The sequence below is a fragment of the Semicossyphus pulcher genome, unplaced genomic scaffold (genome assembly GCF_022749685.1).
Source record: "Semicossyphus pulcher isolate SPU_LCO1_2020_fin unplaced genomic scaffold, fSemPul1.0.p SCAF_13, whole genome shotgun sequence".
NCBI lineage: Eukaryota > Metazoa > Chordata > Actinopteri > Labriformes > Labridae > Semicossyphus > Semicossyphus pulcher.
The window spans coordinates 25,244,056-25,260,695 of NW_027211637.1; the positions used below are offsets into that span (position 1 = coordinate 25,244,056).

The 16,640-nt window shown below is 39.2% G+C and overlaps 1 protein-coding gene and 1 long non-coding RNA gene across 2 annotated transcripts; both read right to left on the reverse strand.

The window, feature by feature from the left end:
* Nucleotides 1-614: 614 nt before the first annotated feature.
* Nucleotides 615-10,677, reverse strand: LOC138589860 (protein-serine O-palmitoleoyltransferase porcupine-like). Its single transcript, XM_069660332.1, has 15 exons — nucleotides 10,573-10,677; nucleotides 9,162-9,304; nucleotides 8,862-9,054; nucleotides 8,692-8,735; nucleotides 8,378-8,559; nucleotides 8,135-8,265; nucleotides 8,017-8,037; nucleotides 6,110-6,124; nucleotides 5,883-6,008; nucleotides 5,686-5,786; nucleotides 5,501-5,577; nucleotides 5,332-5,395; nucleotides 5,043-5,128; nucleotides 3,013-3,123; nucleotides 615-2,628 (listed from the first exon to the last, which is right to left on the reverse strand). The coding sequence occupies exons 2-15, from the start codon at nucleotides 9,295-9,297 to the stop codon at nucleotides 2,527-2,529; spliced, it is 1,389 nt and encodes a 462-aa protein (XP_069516433.1). The 5' UTR covers nucleotides 9,298-9,304; nucleotides 10,573-10,677; the 3' UTR covers nucleotides 615-2,526.
* Nucleotides 10,678-14,480: 3,803 nt separating this feature from the next.
* LOC138590326 (uncharacterized) lies at nucleotides 14,481-16,390 on the reverse strand. Its single transcript, XR_011307951.1, has 3 exons — nucleotides 16,307-16,390; nucleotides 15,018-15,168; nucleotides 14,481-14,898 (listed from the first exon to the last, which is right to left on the reverse strand). It is a non-coding gene; the product is annotated as an uncharacterized lncRNA (long non-coding RNA).
* Nucleotides 16,391-16,640: the final 250 nt, after the last annotated feature.

Genomic DNA, 16,640 nt, shown 5'->3' on the forward strand with positions numbered 1-16,640 from the left:
TGCTGTGTCCCCAGTGAAGGTATCTGTCTGTGTTTCATCCCCTCGCAGGACAGCCGAAGGGAGAGAAGCAATAACTTCCAGGCGTTTGTGAAGATGGCCTTGGAGACACTGCTGGGCTCCTGCCGTCGTAAACATGGGGCCCCCCGGGGCAAACAGGACTGAGTGCATCTCCGCATTTACCCTCCTCCCTCCCCTGTGCCTGCAGATTGGGCTGTTGCACGGCCAGTTCCAGTACAGCATCTGCTCATGCCTCACAGAGGCGGAAAGTGAACCTGCTGATCTCCATCCATCACCATCTGTTGTTCAACCTCTGGTCCTTTTCCCCCACTTCTCCCGCCATTTCCTGTCCCCTTCCCCAGCTCTGGGTGCTCAGAAATAGACTCCAGGTTAAACCGGACCATTGCTTTGAGCTAAAAAAAATCCTTTCCAATCCTTCCCTTCCTCCCCCTCATAGCATGATAGACTGTCTAACAGTTCAAACATTCTTCTTGTAAATAGTAATTCAAATAAATACTATTTCTTACAGCAGTCGGTGCCTATCTGATCTCTGTTTTTCCTCTAAAACATGTTTTTTCCCACATTTAATGAATCAGACAAAAGACAGCTGTCCAGGTTTCATGTAAAATTTTATAAAAATATCACAGGTGTGTCAGTGCCTTCACATTTACAGGGAGAAAAAGTCGTCTTAAAGTAAATATCAGAACAATATTTAAAATACTGTACCTGTTGGATTGAGTGGTGTCAGGTCTGCAGAGACTGAGCTCTTGTTCTCAGGCATGAACAAACATTCAGGCTCTAATCTAAAACACTACGTCTTACTGGAGAAGCAAATCCTTCTAGTTTTTAAGAAAGATATCGAACAAATGTGAACACAATCTGATACAGACGCTCATTTGATTCTCTCATCAATTACAGAAATGCATCGTTAAAAGCAGCAGTGTGATAAAAATCTGGATAAATATTTAATATACTGTATAATTTAATCTTTTTACCTATAGTAACACATGTGTAATACCCTGATTAAAAACTTTGAATACTGTTTCAAATGTTCACAGATACTAATAAGACCGTCTCCAAGCAAAAGCAAAGGATTCAATTTAAAGGAAATTATCGAAATAACACAAAACACCGTTAGGAAATTTCACCACATAAATTCATTCATAGACTTAGTGATTGATTTTCTGAATGTAAAATTCACAAAAAGGGAAAATTATTATAATAGTTACCTAGTAATTGCTGCCTCATAACCATATTCTGTGCTCCTCTCGTTTAAAGGTAAACTCCTTGTTGTCTTACACATGCTCAAGAGACAAGCTCTATTAAAGGAAAAGTCTGGTGATATTGTTTTTTCTTATTGCAAACAAATCCCACGAAAAGACGAAAAACAAGTTTAAAATTGAGTTTGAAATGTGTCCGTGAGCTTCACTTTGTTTCTTCATTAAAGCACATTCACACTGGGTCCCTCCTCCTGGGCTCTTTGTCACCAGAAGCTCACTCTCACTCTCTCATGCGAGAACATGTCGAGCTAACACCAACAGCATCACGGTTACCTTTGCGCTAGCATGCTAACCGCTGTTTAGCTTTGCGCTAGCATGCCATAAGTGATGATTTATATTATATTATATTTGTAAAAGTCTATATTTTATTTTTCTAGGAAAATCCTGATTATACCTTTAAAATAAACACGTGCATTGTAGTTTATTTAGAGTCAATCCCACAAATCCACTGTCATGCTGCTGTATCATAGACTGTATAAATAAGTGCTGTATATATATAAAGGAGATACATATAAAGTCTATCAATTAAATGTGTATTAATACGCTGCTGAAAATAGTTCCCAACAAACACCCATTCACGAAATGTTTACTAAAATATGCAGTGCGCAGCGTTTTCTGCATTTATGAAATTGAGAACCGCCACACCACAGCTGAGGAAATCAGAGTTTTGAGAGGCTGACTAATGCAATGCCTTTTTTGTTCATTTCATGGGATTTATTAGAAATAAGTAAGCCTTGTGATATCACCAGCCCCATCCTTTAAACCTAATACTACGATTGTAAAACACTTGAGGTGAGGGGGAAACCACATCTGGAGGACATCTGCCGCAGCCGAGGCTGAAACCTAGATAATGTGCTCTATCGTGTGTCCACAGAGAGGAGCAGCCCATCTCCTCCATGCTGATAGGTATTGATTGTGACTCACAGTGAGACATCGGTAACCGCTGTCACAACATGAGGGCTCGACAACTGCGGCTCTGATAAAAAGGATGCGATATGGAGAAAAAGGAGGGAGGAGTGGGCTATCATTTCATGGATATCAAAAACTAGTCCCCAGCAGGTCTGAATAATAGATCACCCAGCCAACATGCGGCACAACCAACACTGCGTGTTGGTTTATTGTCGATTACAGGTTGATTCGGTTCTCTTCGGTCTGATGCAGAATAAAGTCACAGTGCAGAAGGGGAGAACCAACCTTACAAATCTCGTTATTGCTTTCTTCGCTTTCTCTGGTTCTTCGTCTCTTACTACTAGAGAATGAGTCGGTACAAAACCCAGCATCCGAAGGTGACCCAGTGGCTTGTCCAGCTCAGCTCTGACCACTTCTGAATGGTATGATGGGTTATATCGTCCTGTAGGGGGCAGCACATACTATGTAAGCTGAATGGGATACTCACAAACGTTTACTTATTTATACCCTTGATAAAAACATTTCTACGAAAGTGGGATTAATATTTTATTTGTTCCTACTTTCTGATTTAGATCTACAACACAAAAATAACTATATGACAGTACACTTCTCTCGTTTGATCTATAAATACTGCAGCTAGGATTACATTCCTATGTGGCATTTCAAATGTAGGTATGTCACATCGTGTGCTGTACATCTTGAGGGCACACAGTGTTACTTTACTATCGATAGAGGGAGTCATTTAATCTACAGAGACGCAAACTGGACTAACTTAACTTGCATAATTATAGTCGCATGTACTCTTTTAAACCTGTTGTGACCTCACCTCATCCTCCTCCATGTAGTCCACACTGGAGTTGAACACAGAGCCCAGGTACGTCAGGTGGAGTATCGCCAATGCACTGAATGCTATGTTAATCACATACACCCACAGCTTCTGCAGAGAGAGAGAAAAGACAGGAATTATGTAAGAACAAAGAACTTTAATCAATATTTCAATCAATTTTATCTTTGTCGTTTCTCCTGCAGGTCCTGAAAACCTATTTCCCTTATCAGCTTCTTGCACAGTCTTGATGAAGCAGATTAGCCGAACTGTTTAACCCACAAGAAATAACACCTTCTTCTACTTTGATTGTTGCACTTTTATAATTAATATTTTACGTTGTGCAAAAACACTTTTGCAGCAGCATTTTCAGGGGCTTTAATGTATCATAGCCTAAATTGTGATGGGAGCAATCAGCACTGTGTTGGAGTCCATGCAGGCTGCTTCTCCTTGGCATTAATCACTATTCCCCCTCCCTGCTGCTCTTCATGTGTGTAACCAATATAACATAAGGGATTTTTTGCTGGGCACTTTGCCAGTAAACTCCCAAAATATATCAACTGACAGCACAAGGCAGACCACGGGGGCTGCTTTATTTTAACTGCAGCAGATTTGTTTTTCTCTGGCATAAAGCCCAATGTCCACACTTTAGCAAAAACAATGATTATATCCTTTAAAGCCATACGTTTGTTGTGTTATATAATATGACAGAAACTATGCAAAATGAAGAGGTTCTCAATGCTAATGGGGCCAGAAGAGCTACTAGGTAGACCCCCTTTGAGCACCTCCTGCTCTGAAAGGAAGTGCCAACAGTGCCAGTGCAATAGCCAATTGCACAAATAAATGATTTGGAAGACCACCAGAGTATGTAGAGAACATGTTCAAAACACCATAAGCCTGTGGTAAGGATACACATTTCTATTTATGCAGCATTAGTTGAACATGTGCTTCGACTTATTAAAATAGATCAAAACAAAACAAAGTAGAAACATTAAAATAAAAATCATATAGTGGATAACAAAAATTGAAAATAAACATATGCAACTGTAAAAGAATTGGAGCTACATCATGGTTGTCTCTTTTTCTTCTTTGTTTAAATTTTTGGGAAAATATGCTCGTTTGCTTTCTTGTTGGGGCATGAATAAGAAGATGATGAATCTCTCATGTTAATATTAAGCTAGAACCAGCCCGTTGTTAGCATCTGTTAGCATAAAAAGTGAAAGCTGGGGAAACAGCTAGCCTGGCTAGTCCAGAATGTAAACCCCTCTACAACCACTGCAGTTAACCATTTTCCCTGCCTCCAGTCTTTATGCTAAGATCTTATATTCTAGCTAGCTTCATATATAGCATATAGATACATGTTTAGTTAACATATTTAGCATGCAAGTTTTGCAAATATATTAAGCAATGCTTTTTATAGTACAGTTTTGGCGTACATGCTTAGGCTACCTAGCCTAGCATTCATGTTTAGTGTACATATTTAGCTTAAATATTAAGCTTGTTTAGCGTAAAAGTTTAAGGTTCATAGTGTACATTTTTAGCTAACATAGCAAACATATGTAGCATACATTTAAGTGTAGATATTACCATAAGTGTACATTTATTTGTTTGCTTGTTTGTTTCTGGTGTCTGTTCGTTATTTACTCTGTAAAGTGGCCTTGGGTCCCGTGAAAGGTGCTATATAAGTCTAAGTTATTATTATTATTTAGCAGACATGTTTAGCATACATGTGCAGGGTACATAGTGTACACATTTAGAATTCATATTTAGTGTAGTCCACATATTAGCATATACAGTATATTTAGTGTACATATCAAGCCTAAATGTTTAGCATACATATTTAGCATATATCTTTTTAGTACATATTAAGTGTAGCTAGGTATTTTATCTGGTACACAAATAAGGACATTTTTCCAAATGTCTAATTATTTTTATTATTTTTTTATTTTATTATTATTTTATGCAAATCTGAAGAGCTCCCTGCAAAGCTCCATCTCCCAAAAATAGCGAGGTAAAAGTAAGGTGCATATTACCCTTTTGTTCCGGTGAGTGCAGTTTGGCGGACATTTCTTTGAGAGTACACAGGCATTAAAAATGGCTGCAAGCCTCTTCCGCAACACTGAAACACAAAAGACGACCAAGGCATTAAAAAGAAGCCAGAGTAAGAGTTCCTTTCCAACCGTAAGAGGTAAATTACAAGCACTGCAGTGAACAGAAACAGTGTGTAATAGTGTGTGCAATTAACCATTACTGCAAAGCTAAGCACCTTCTCTAAATGGAAAGGTTCTAATGTGGAAAAAGAGACATTAGGCAGACTCTCACCGTGCTCAATGTAAGTGATGAACCCAAGAGATATGAGCACTGCACCCAGATGAAAACTCAAACCCTGCCAGACACAAAAGTTAGAATAAAAACAACCCACTTGTTGAAACAGTAAAGAGTGTGAGGTTTAAGTATAATTGCTTATGTCAGACTTCCGCATAGCACTCACATGCAGGAGGGCGCTGGCTGTATACGTCACCATGACGGCGGAGAACGTCCCAAATTTGAGAGCACTCTTGAAAACATCTGTGAGATAAGGGAGAGAGTGTCTGGTAAATGTGCCATTATCATGCTGTTCATAATGAGAATGCAAAGTGAGTGCCATTAGGCCATCACTTTTTAAATTTAACTCACAGGTGTGCAGAAAGGAAGACATTGGCTGATTCCATGACGTCACCACCTCCACCATCGAGCGGGGAAACTCTATACTCAGTGGCTTGGATACACTCATATCCCTGGAAAATAACAAGTAAAGGGAAGGGTGCCCGTTTATACATGTTTTCTATAAATATAGATACGTTTTATGTTTATAGTGCACATGCAGTTCTGACCATTTGAGGTTTTCTTTCTCCTCCGTGAAGCCGGCCCCAGCCAGAGTAGTAGTGGTCTCGCTCAAATAACCAACAAAATAATTGCTAAAGTGGAAAGACATGGTGTTCTCATACGCCAGCAACCACCTAATGCAAAGAAACGGGAAGAAAAAGAGGGATATTATGATGCAGTTCCAGGTTGAATGGAGCTAAATGAACTAATTATTACACAATACTAAAAGACTTACTTTGCCGGAGTACCTCTGAGAAGCAGCAGAATAGAGAGAGAAAGTGTGGCAGTTAATGTTACAGTACATTAATATGATGTCTTATTGATTTGCCTCAAGGACAGGGAGACGGCAGTGGACACATGCATGCAGGTAAACTGAAAATAAGCATGCAATGAAGCAGCGGTTCTCAAACTTTTTTCCAATGATGTAACCCTTTGAAATGTTTCTCCAGCCAAACACCCGCTGACTTCAGCCAGAATCTTTGGTAGAAAAAAAGCCTAAATAAAGACATACAAAACAGTCTGGGCCATCAGTGTCTGGTTACTAAACAACAACCTGTTTACTGAAAACACCTCATTAGTGCGCCGCTTCATGTAACTGTCGACTAATTTCTCCCGACAAAAAAGCACAAAGCCTGGGGAGGGTTTAAAACGAGCAATTAAAGTTATTTCTCTGTATTTATGACGGTATTTATTTCGGCTCTGTTTTTGCTTTCTTTTTCATTTCTTTTTCCGCGTCTTGAGCTTTATTGCTTCTACATTTCAACCTCAAATCCATTTTCTTTATTTTTCTCTCCTATTAAATATGACACTTGCTTCACGCAAAGATAAACAACATAAAAAAATAGAAACTTGAGCATAAAGCACTTAATGGATCCAAGTACACTGTAAAACCTAGTTTAGTTAGTTCAACTCAAACCATTTGAGGAAACCTAACTCTTTTATTTATTGTACATGTTACTAAAATAAATGAAGTAAACAGTACCCATTCCATTCAGTATTATGTAAGATGAACTTAGGTAAGTAGTTTATCTCAACTTAAAACTCTGTGTCTACTCATTTCAATTGAGGAAACCGATTAACTTGAACATTTTAAGTTGCATTATCACGAAACAAAGACCGTAAAATTCAGTGTTTAAGACGCACTTTTAATACATTTTTTTTCATTTATTTATACATTTCTTGTTTTTTTTTCATTAGCTTCCATGTCATGTGACCCAGTGTCCTCAAATCAATGTCAGATGTTAATACTCACTTTGACAATTAAGACACACCTCATTACATTGGATCAAATTGCTTTTTCTATTTTCTATTAAAGCTGCTCTGAGGTACTGTTGGTTTGTGTTGATTTGGCGCCCCCTGTGGACAAAGCCGTACCTCTGATCTCTTTGCTGATTTTGTCCTGTTCATGTTTAAGTTTTGGTTTTTAACAAAAAATCTCATCCTGCTTTCTTTAACAGTCATACGTATCACACTTTGAATTTCTGCCCTGGAAAATGTGACCAAAGGCAGCGTGCAGGTAATCGCTTCAACTGACACCTACCCCCCCCTCCAGTAGTTTAAGCCATTAAAAAAAACTATACAGAAATCATCAATCTTGCTGCTGATGGTCTGGTGTGCTTTTGTAGGTCATATAGAGTCATCAGAATGAATTTCAGTCTGTTTCATAACCTGTTAAATATTCCTTACTGGAGCTTTAAAGTGGTAAACTGGCCTGCTGCAGGCGTAGTGATAGAAAGAGAGAAAATAGTGCCAAAAAACACTGCTGATTTTGTGTTGAAAATTGATCTTGCCTGTGTGTTGTTTTTGTAGGGTAAAACGTTTTGGTATCCTGGCATTACGCCGGAACTACTTATTCTACACTCGGAACCGGCCAGAACTCCGACCACAGGATTCGGTGAGTACGCTAAAAGCTTTGCATCCACTACACTATTAGCAAATATTTCATACAACTTGGTGTCCAAAAATCCCTTTAACATTAACTTATGGATCTACAGTATACTAATTTCAGGGATCAAGCATGGCTGATACATCTTAAATTAACATTTATGAAAAATATCTGAAACAGTGCATCAAAGAATACATAAAATGTGACTGGGATGCAAAATGTTGTTCAGGATCATTGAAGTAAAGACTATTAGGTACCTGATTTTCCTCCTCTTTTTGCTGTAAACAAAGCATGTAACAGAAGTAACAAATTAAGCAATAGGGAAAACAAGCGAGTAAAAAAAACAGTGTGTGGGTATGTTTAAGTTCCACTCACCTTCGTAGCAGCTTGTCTCCATAAACGGGTATAAAATAAGGGAAGAGGTAGGGAGCCACACAGTTGGAAATAACAAGGCAGACCTGGCTCTTCACCCAGCTGACAGACACCTTTAAAAGCCATGAAAAGCTCTGAGGAGAAGAAAGATTTGAAGAGTTAGCGTCTCGTCTGGGGATAAATCTTTTGAATAATCCTCGCCCCCCCACCTTCTTCAATACTTAAGAGATACTGAATCACACTCACCAGCTTACGTCCCTCTAAAGCTTCTTTGTAGCTGTTGAAGCTGATCCAGGGACCAAAGATGACTGTGCCCACAAAGTAAATGTAGCCCATGAACTCAATGGGTGAGGGTACGCTGGTTACAACACCTCTGTCCAAATCGAAGGCCAGAGAGATGGCTTTCATGGCGACCACCATCTGTGAACCTGGAAAAACAGCAGCATCACTTAAAAGAATCCAACATGAGACCGTTATCATTGCTTTATATAAACTTAGAACAATCACTTTAATTGCTTTTATCCATCAGAAATGTGTCGCGTTTCTGCTTGCCAGCCTACCTCTCATCTTGTGCCAGTTTGTGGTATCCATCATGTGCATCTCTCTGATAAAATCAGACAAGAATAGTTTCAGTTTGATGTAGTTTTCTCGCCCTAAATTAAACTTCACTTCAAACACAGACTCGATGAGTGCTGCTGAGCTGTCAGGCATCAGACGAGGACACGCTTACCCCAGCAGCAGGTATATGAGCACAGTGATGGAGAGGAAGGTGCCTCTGATGGTTGAGTGGCGGCACAGGAAGAGGAAGAGGTAGCAGAGAAGGCTGAGGAGGACCACCCAGATCATATGGAGCTCAAAGAACAGGTAGAGAGTGTAGAAACCTCCTGCTACTGTGCCCAGGTGTTTCACAAAGGAGGGGAGGCCTGACATAGCAAGATAAAGGAATCAAAGACGGAGCAGGTGATTATGATGATGTAAGCTATATGTATGATAGGTGAGTAACACAGAGGGCGCAGAAAATAACTCTCACCCAGCATCCAAAGAAGCCGACACAGCAGGCAGATAACCAGCAGCTGCCAAACCTGCTCCAGGCCCTGCTGAGCTGTAGGCAGCAGGCAGCCATGAGCAAGCTCCTGGAAGAACTTCTGTCGGCTGAACACTCCCATATCTAGACTTAAAAGCAGAGGGAAGCCATTTTTTATCGCAACAAAAAATGCATCTGTCGCAAGAGTCAGCATTACAAAGCAAAAGTACAAAATACTGTGGAGCACTTAGGCACGCCTTTGCAAACTTGCAGGAAAGCATAGGGAGCTATCTAAATCACTGTCAACAGACGTACCCCCACCCCCTAAAACTTCAAATCCCAGCATGCACTGCAAACAAATCTGCACAAATAAATGCAATAGCTTTACAGTTTTATTGCAGACAATAAAATATCTCAATGCAAATTTGGGGTATCTTAATTTATATAATAATTCTCTCACTCACTGTTAAGAGACACACATGCTCAAACTTCAAGTCCCAGCATGCACTGCAAATCTGTGTAATTGCTGTCAGAGTTTGAGTGCAAACAGTGACATTTCTGTTTGCCAATTTTTGATATCTTTATATATATAAATGCTCTTACTTAGTGTAAAAAGCCACACAAATTGTCACACTTCAAGTCCCAGCATGCAAAGCACCTCACTACCGATCTGTTCGAATCCATCTAATAGCTAGTTTAAAAAAGAAAGAAAAGACAATTAAGTATCTCTATGCTTTTACATTTTTGGTATGTTAATATATAATACTTATCTCACTTAACTGTAAATTCACACACACATTCTCAAACTTCAAATCCCAGCATGCACTGAGCCTTACTACAAATCTGTGCATATCCATGAAATAGCTGTCAGAGTTTCAGTGCTCGTCATTAAATATCTTTCTGCTTATTTATTGTCAATTGGATATAGTTATTCATATTTTAATTCTAGAAGTAATGCATTAAACTGCAGTCATGTGAAAGACGATGAAGATGTGTCTGAATGAAATCTCAACATGTGAGAGAGCGTGAAGATCAAAGCACAATAACCTTCTGAATTTGACCTATTTAGTGCTACATTGGTGTATCAAAGACTTACAGGGTAAGCACAGTAGTATAGTAGACACATGCTATTAAGGCATGCTTCCTCCGCAATGCAGTCGACCAAGGGGACGAGTTGACTCACAGCTGCCTTAAAACAACCGCTGCATTAACAGCGCAGTCTGTTCAGCGCCAGAAAGCCAAGCATCTTGGATATTACGAGGGGAAGCTGGTAAAGAAAGCTAACCTTGCTTCACCTAGCCATCGGGATTGACTCACTTGCTAACGTACTTGAGAGCCGTTCCCCCAGCCCCCCACGTCGGTAACAGCTAACTGGGCGCCCCAGGCATGTCAGTTGGTTCTCCCGGGATAAACTCACCCTTTGAGAGCAGCAGCTGGAGGTTCCTCCCCGTGTTTCTACCCTGCTGCCTCGTCGTCCCTTCACAGCCAGTTAAGCGCGTGTGTGCTGCTGCTGTGTTTTTTAAGCACACTCGGTCCAGATGATGTTTATCTGGATGACTCCCATTGTCACAGCATCAGCACCACTTGCCTGTCATCTAAGCAGCCAGGCGAAGAACAAATCGACCAATCAGATGCTCGAATCCGGGGACGTCAGCCAATTATCATTGTCGTCGGGCTTGAGTGACAGCCAAAGCAGCCGATCACAATCATCGCCCTCCATAACCGGTGCCTTCTGACCAATGGGATGTGTACAGCGTACAGATGGAATCAGACAGGAGACAGTGAGCTCTCATCTGGATCAGAGATGTGGTACAAGAGGTTTTCTGAGGGATGAACTGTGGGTACGACTAATAAAATCAATGTAACCTACTTTTAATGTGGGAAACATTCTCAAGCCACAAAACCAAGTAATTATTTATGACCCAGTGATATTGAAAGTTAAATAGACATGAAATATACAGCTGCAGAAAAACATAAACATCAAGTTAAAGCAAATAATGTTCTTTGGCCATGTGTATTTTTTATAGAAACCTGTTATAAACATACAATCAATAATAATAAAACCTTTCTTAAGGTTTTACAATTTGTTATTGATAGCTATTTTATGGTTAGAAATATTGTTTTAATGCTTTATATATAGGTAATAAGCCATTAATAGAACAATGTTTGGGTTGCCAGGTTGTGAAAAATCCCTTTGATTGTTGTTATTTTAAAGCTTTAAAGCTTTTGCTTTAACAAAATTAATTAATCCTGCACGTTAACAAAGGTTCTGATAAAGGGTCTTAAGTTTCTTACTTTCTAAAAATAAATCGCCAAAAGTGCATGTCCAAACTTCATAATATTTCTTAAATTCTGCAATGTAAAACTACATTAATAAAGTCAAATAAAGCTTAAAAGTTCAAATAAATATAAAACCAAATCAATCTGCACACACTGAGAGATTTTTTTTAACTCATAAAAAGCTGATTACACAATAGCAATAACCTTTTAAGCATTAATAAACCTTTATCACAGCTTGTAAAGAGTTGTAGATGGTGCCTTATTAGAAAGTGCTACTGTAGTTAAACAAGAACTAACAAAATATATTCATGAGCTGTTCAACCAAAGACACCTTTTACTAAAAACACTGGTTAAATGTAGGATTTACTATTGAGCACCAGCCTCATATTGTCCAAATTCCACACCAATCTGTAGCAGTTGAGTTAAAGGCACCAATTGGGATCCACAAGCAAGTACAGTAACAAGAAGGGCCATGACGAATCAAGGTGTGAAGGCACCTTATTGTTAGTGTATTGTAGGCTTTTTCCTGCAAGGGGATTGTATCACAGCTCTCAGCACAAGCTGGCCATTCTAATGCATTATGACACACTGATAACAGGTTGGATCAAGTCAAACAGGAAGACAGTTTTGGGTCACTTTAACAATCCCTCTAGTGCCACCATCAGGAAAAACCTCAATACACTTTTTGGCCTGTAAATCTTTGGCCACAGAACAATCCTACAAATGAAGTATGGTCAATTTTGTTCTGTGTGTATAGTTTTGTACAGACTTCATTTCAGATAAGACACATTTCACTTTATTTTGTTATAATTTCTTGTTAGTATATGCAAGTAAGAATCAGCTTTTATGTGGACACAATGTAGTTGTGATGCATTGAGTTACATCTAAAAATGCACTGATGTGGTCGTAACTCAATTTGAGGTAGAAGAAAATATTTTTGCAGAAATTAGTTTTAAAGTTATGGTACAGAAGAGATTATACAACGTTGACTTAAAAAACACAAAACCAAGATTACAAACAAGCTTACATGTTAACAATTGTTTTGATCTATTTAACTGCAGAGAAGATTTGTAGCACGCAAACATTCACACAGTAATGTGAACATGTGTCAGCTACAGAACAGCAGCCTTGCAGAAGGAAAGGAACTAGTGTTTTGCTTAATTACTGTGTAGCAGGTTAGGCGCCTGGGAAATGAAGTCACTGCAAGGTAGCTTCATCTCACCACAAACACTACCTTGCTATCTCACACTGAAGATTTAAGTGAACATTAAACAACATTAAAATGTAAAAGGAAACTTGTGTTTCCGACATACTGGGACTGTTAAAATATATTTTAAACATAGAGAAAAACATACTTGCATAATAAAAACAAACAACAGTCATAGTCTCTACGGTTTTAGATAGCTGAGGTAGATGGATAACTACAGTTGTAAAATTGTACAGTTTTACCATTGAGGTCAGTTAAAGTTACTTCCTACCTAAACATTACAGTATCCAAGATACCAAACTCTCACTAATTAAAAGAACAGCAGCATTGTGAGTAAAGGCACTGACACTAAAATACATTGATTTTCTGAGCCAGATGAGGCCTCTATGACGAAGTAAATAGGAATAGAAGAGAAGTGTGCCGAGATACATTCACAGTGTATATATACTGTTGTTGCACTAAACAAAACACGACAACTTCATCCCAAAGAGCAGCAAAAAAGTGTGGCACATTGGCAGTGCAATGAGTCCAAAGTCCAGTCTTGTTCGAGCCAACACACTTATGTGTTTGACAGGAGTCTCTGTGTTAGTAGTAGTGAAATCTGTTTCAATACGGTAGGGCTGAGCTATAAAATGAATAGTATTTTCATCCATGATTTGGGCTTCCTACAATTATAAAAAGAAGACAATTTAGATATAAATATTATAGTGTTGTATTTGTTTTGCAATGATGCCCTGTAGTCCCACAAACTTATTCTGCATTCACATGGATTCAAGCAGACTGTAGACGGGGAAAAAATAGACTGAAATGCAAGCCAATGGATTAACAGGACAGGTAAATCATCAGCTTTTTGTTGTCCAGAATACCCATGTTTTCTGTGTGTGAAGAAGCCATGTGACATCTCAGTGAACTTGTGTTTTCTCTGTCTGCCTGCCTCCACATAAAAGTACTATCATGCTCAGCCTGGCTCCTGCATGTTTAGATCAGCTTGGGCAAGATGATAGAGTAACTGAGTGAAATAATGACCTCTGAAATGATTGTGATTAGGATTTTTGTCATAACATTGCAGCCCTTCATTATTGCACATAATGTCTAGTGTGGAACTGAAGTTAAATTGCAGTGAAACAAAGTAATGGATTCTGTCTTGTTTTCTCTCAACTGTTTACATCAGAAAACAACATCCAGGTCAAACGCAGTTTCTTTCATTTCGCCATCCTCAACGCATTGCTCATCTGTAGAACACAGCGGCACTTCCTCCTTCCTCACTTCCACCTCCTTCTTCTCTTTCTTAACGCCTCTTGATTTGCTTAAAATGTATTCATAATTTCTTGTCACCTCAAAAAACGCTGAGGTGAGGAACTTTGGTGAAAACATCTGTAGTGAGGGTGGGAGTTCTATGTCTTTGGGGAGATTTTGCTGACTGAATGTTGCAGGGTAGACGGGCAGAGGTTGCTTAAATTCAGACGAGGGGACTGGGTTTCTTGAGTACCAGGGTACTGGCATGGGTGGCACAGAGGATGGATTTATCAACACTGGTACTGGGATTTCTGTTAACACTCTTGTGTGTGAGGCTGGAGGCAGGGGCTTAAGGGTCTTAGATACAGATCCTGGGTTTTGGGGTGCAGGCAAAACAGTCTGTGCGGTCGTTGTTTGCAGAGGTGTTAGGGTACTGTGAGCATCGTCATCTAGGTCAGTAGTCTGGTTTGGTTTCTCCAGATTGTTTTCTGTCTCAATAACAGAGGAATCCTCTTCTGACTCAAGTACAGACTCAGTCTGCGGCAGGAATAAAACGTGGTTATGACGTTGACAGAAGAGCACGCCACACATGGGGCACTTCCTGCCGTCTTTGACATGCAGCAGTTTATGACGCTTTAGGTGATGACTTGTAATAAAAGATCGGTCACAAATATTGCAAGGAAAAGACGGTACATCAACAGGCTCTTCCTCTGTAAAATCTGCCTCACTTATGAAGGATTCTTCAAAGGTTTCACTGTTAGAAGTCTTTTCTTCTTCATGCAGCTGTTTGTGTTGTAAAAGCTGTGATATATTGGTGAAGTTCTGATCGCACAGCTCACACTGAAACCCCCGCGCTTGTGTGTAAACAGGTTTTAGGAGCACAATGGGAATACCTCTGTCTAGTGTTTGGGTGTATGCAGGTGCTTTAAATGATTGTGATGCCTTGATTGGGCTGGATGTTGCTTGAGGTTCGATCGTTTCGGTTTCATCCTCAGACTCTTTCGTCAATGTTTCTCCTTCCTAGAAAACACACACATAAGAGACCCCCCTTCAAGTTAAATTTCAAGCCATAATAGTAACATAAATATATTGATGTTTTCTAGAAGCATAAAGCATCAGAAATAACAAATGGCTCCTACCTCAGGCACAGACGGAGACAACGGTTTCTGTGTTTCTTCAAAGACACCTGAGGACTGGAGGTCCTCAGGAGACTCCGCTCTTGGTGAAGTTGTTGTTTCTTCTGTTTCAGCTTTAGCTGTACGGCGCCTCCTTTTTCTACGACCCGTAAATCTTTAAAACAAAATAGAAACTATGATCTGAATTCACAATACATTTGTCACATTTATGTTATGGTGAAAGTGGAGTTGGAACAGTTTTGAAAGAAGGGAGCTGTAACAACTTACAGTGCGAGACACTGTGGATGAGGTGTAGCACTGCATAATTACCAAGTAACAGCTGAGTTAAAAGACCAAATGTTTACAACTGCACATATGTAATGTTGAGACGTATGCACAGCTAATAAGGATAAACTTGAAATGTACTGCAGGGGCCAGAAACACACTATATATACGTTAATGTCTAAGAATCTTAGTCTACATGCTTTATGACATGTTGCCACCGATAATATACACACATAAAGTGTGAAAAACAGGGATGAAATTAAAAAATTTCATAATTAATTGGTTTCTTGACTTGGTTTCCCCACTTGACTTGTTTTTTTTTTATCCACATAAAAATGTGTATATAATTTTTTAAGTGATACATTTGTCCAACAAACAGCTTGAAACCAAGAACTACTCATGGATGAGCCCTCCTCACTGCCCCAAAAGTGTAGTGACTATAAAAAATGTATTATTAGACCCTTTTTAGACCCATTGTTAGATCCATACTGATACGAATTTCTGAGAGTAAATATCCCCAGATTACTTATACGGTTGCGTTAGAATGACTTTTTGAACTGGATTGATCTCTGCTGGACATACATGACAATGATGTCACTTCTAAATCACCCCAAGCAGTGTTTTCTGCATTATATGTCTTTATTGATGCATATCAGAAACATATACGTCAATACAGATATATAGGGGTGATAGGACTCTAATGTCAGCAGAATAATACATCTGTCGGGCTCTATGTATTTTTGACAATCGATTAACCAATTAATCAACTACTTGTTTCAGTTCTACACAAAAGCCTGAGTTTGTTTCTTGAAGTCAAATTACCTCCTAACCAAAAAGACAAGGAGCAAGACTCAGCTAATGACAAATAAGGAAATTAAGGATAACCAAAAATGAAATAAAATGTGAATAATTGTGTAATGTGACACTGTCATGTTTGTTGTTGCTAAGGGCTAATACAGTACATACAATCAAAAGGTACAGTGTACGTAAGTGTCACCCTGTAGGTAGGAGTAATTTACAAATCTTACCTCTTCACTTTTCTCTTAGGGCTTTGTTTAGTGCACTTAAACACAGAAGGCACAAAGTCAGGACTGTCCCTCTCCATGGATGCTTCTCCTGTAAAACATTTGAAAAGTTTTAGATAACTTAACTTTAACAACCGACTAATTTGGCTGTTATAGCATGTAGTGAAATTAAAGCATGGTTATCTTACCCGATATAAAATGAGCGCTACAAACACGAACATGTCCTCCGAGTCCCTTGGTGCTGCCGTTCACTTGTTGGATCGCTTGTAGCCACAACCGTCTCCGGTTGGCATTAAACGTCCGATATTCAGATGGTATTCTGTAATACTTCAGTTTG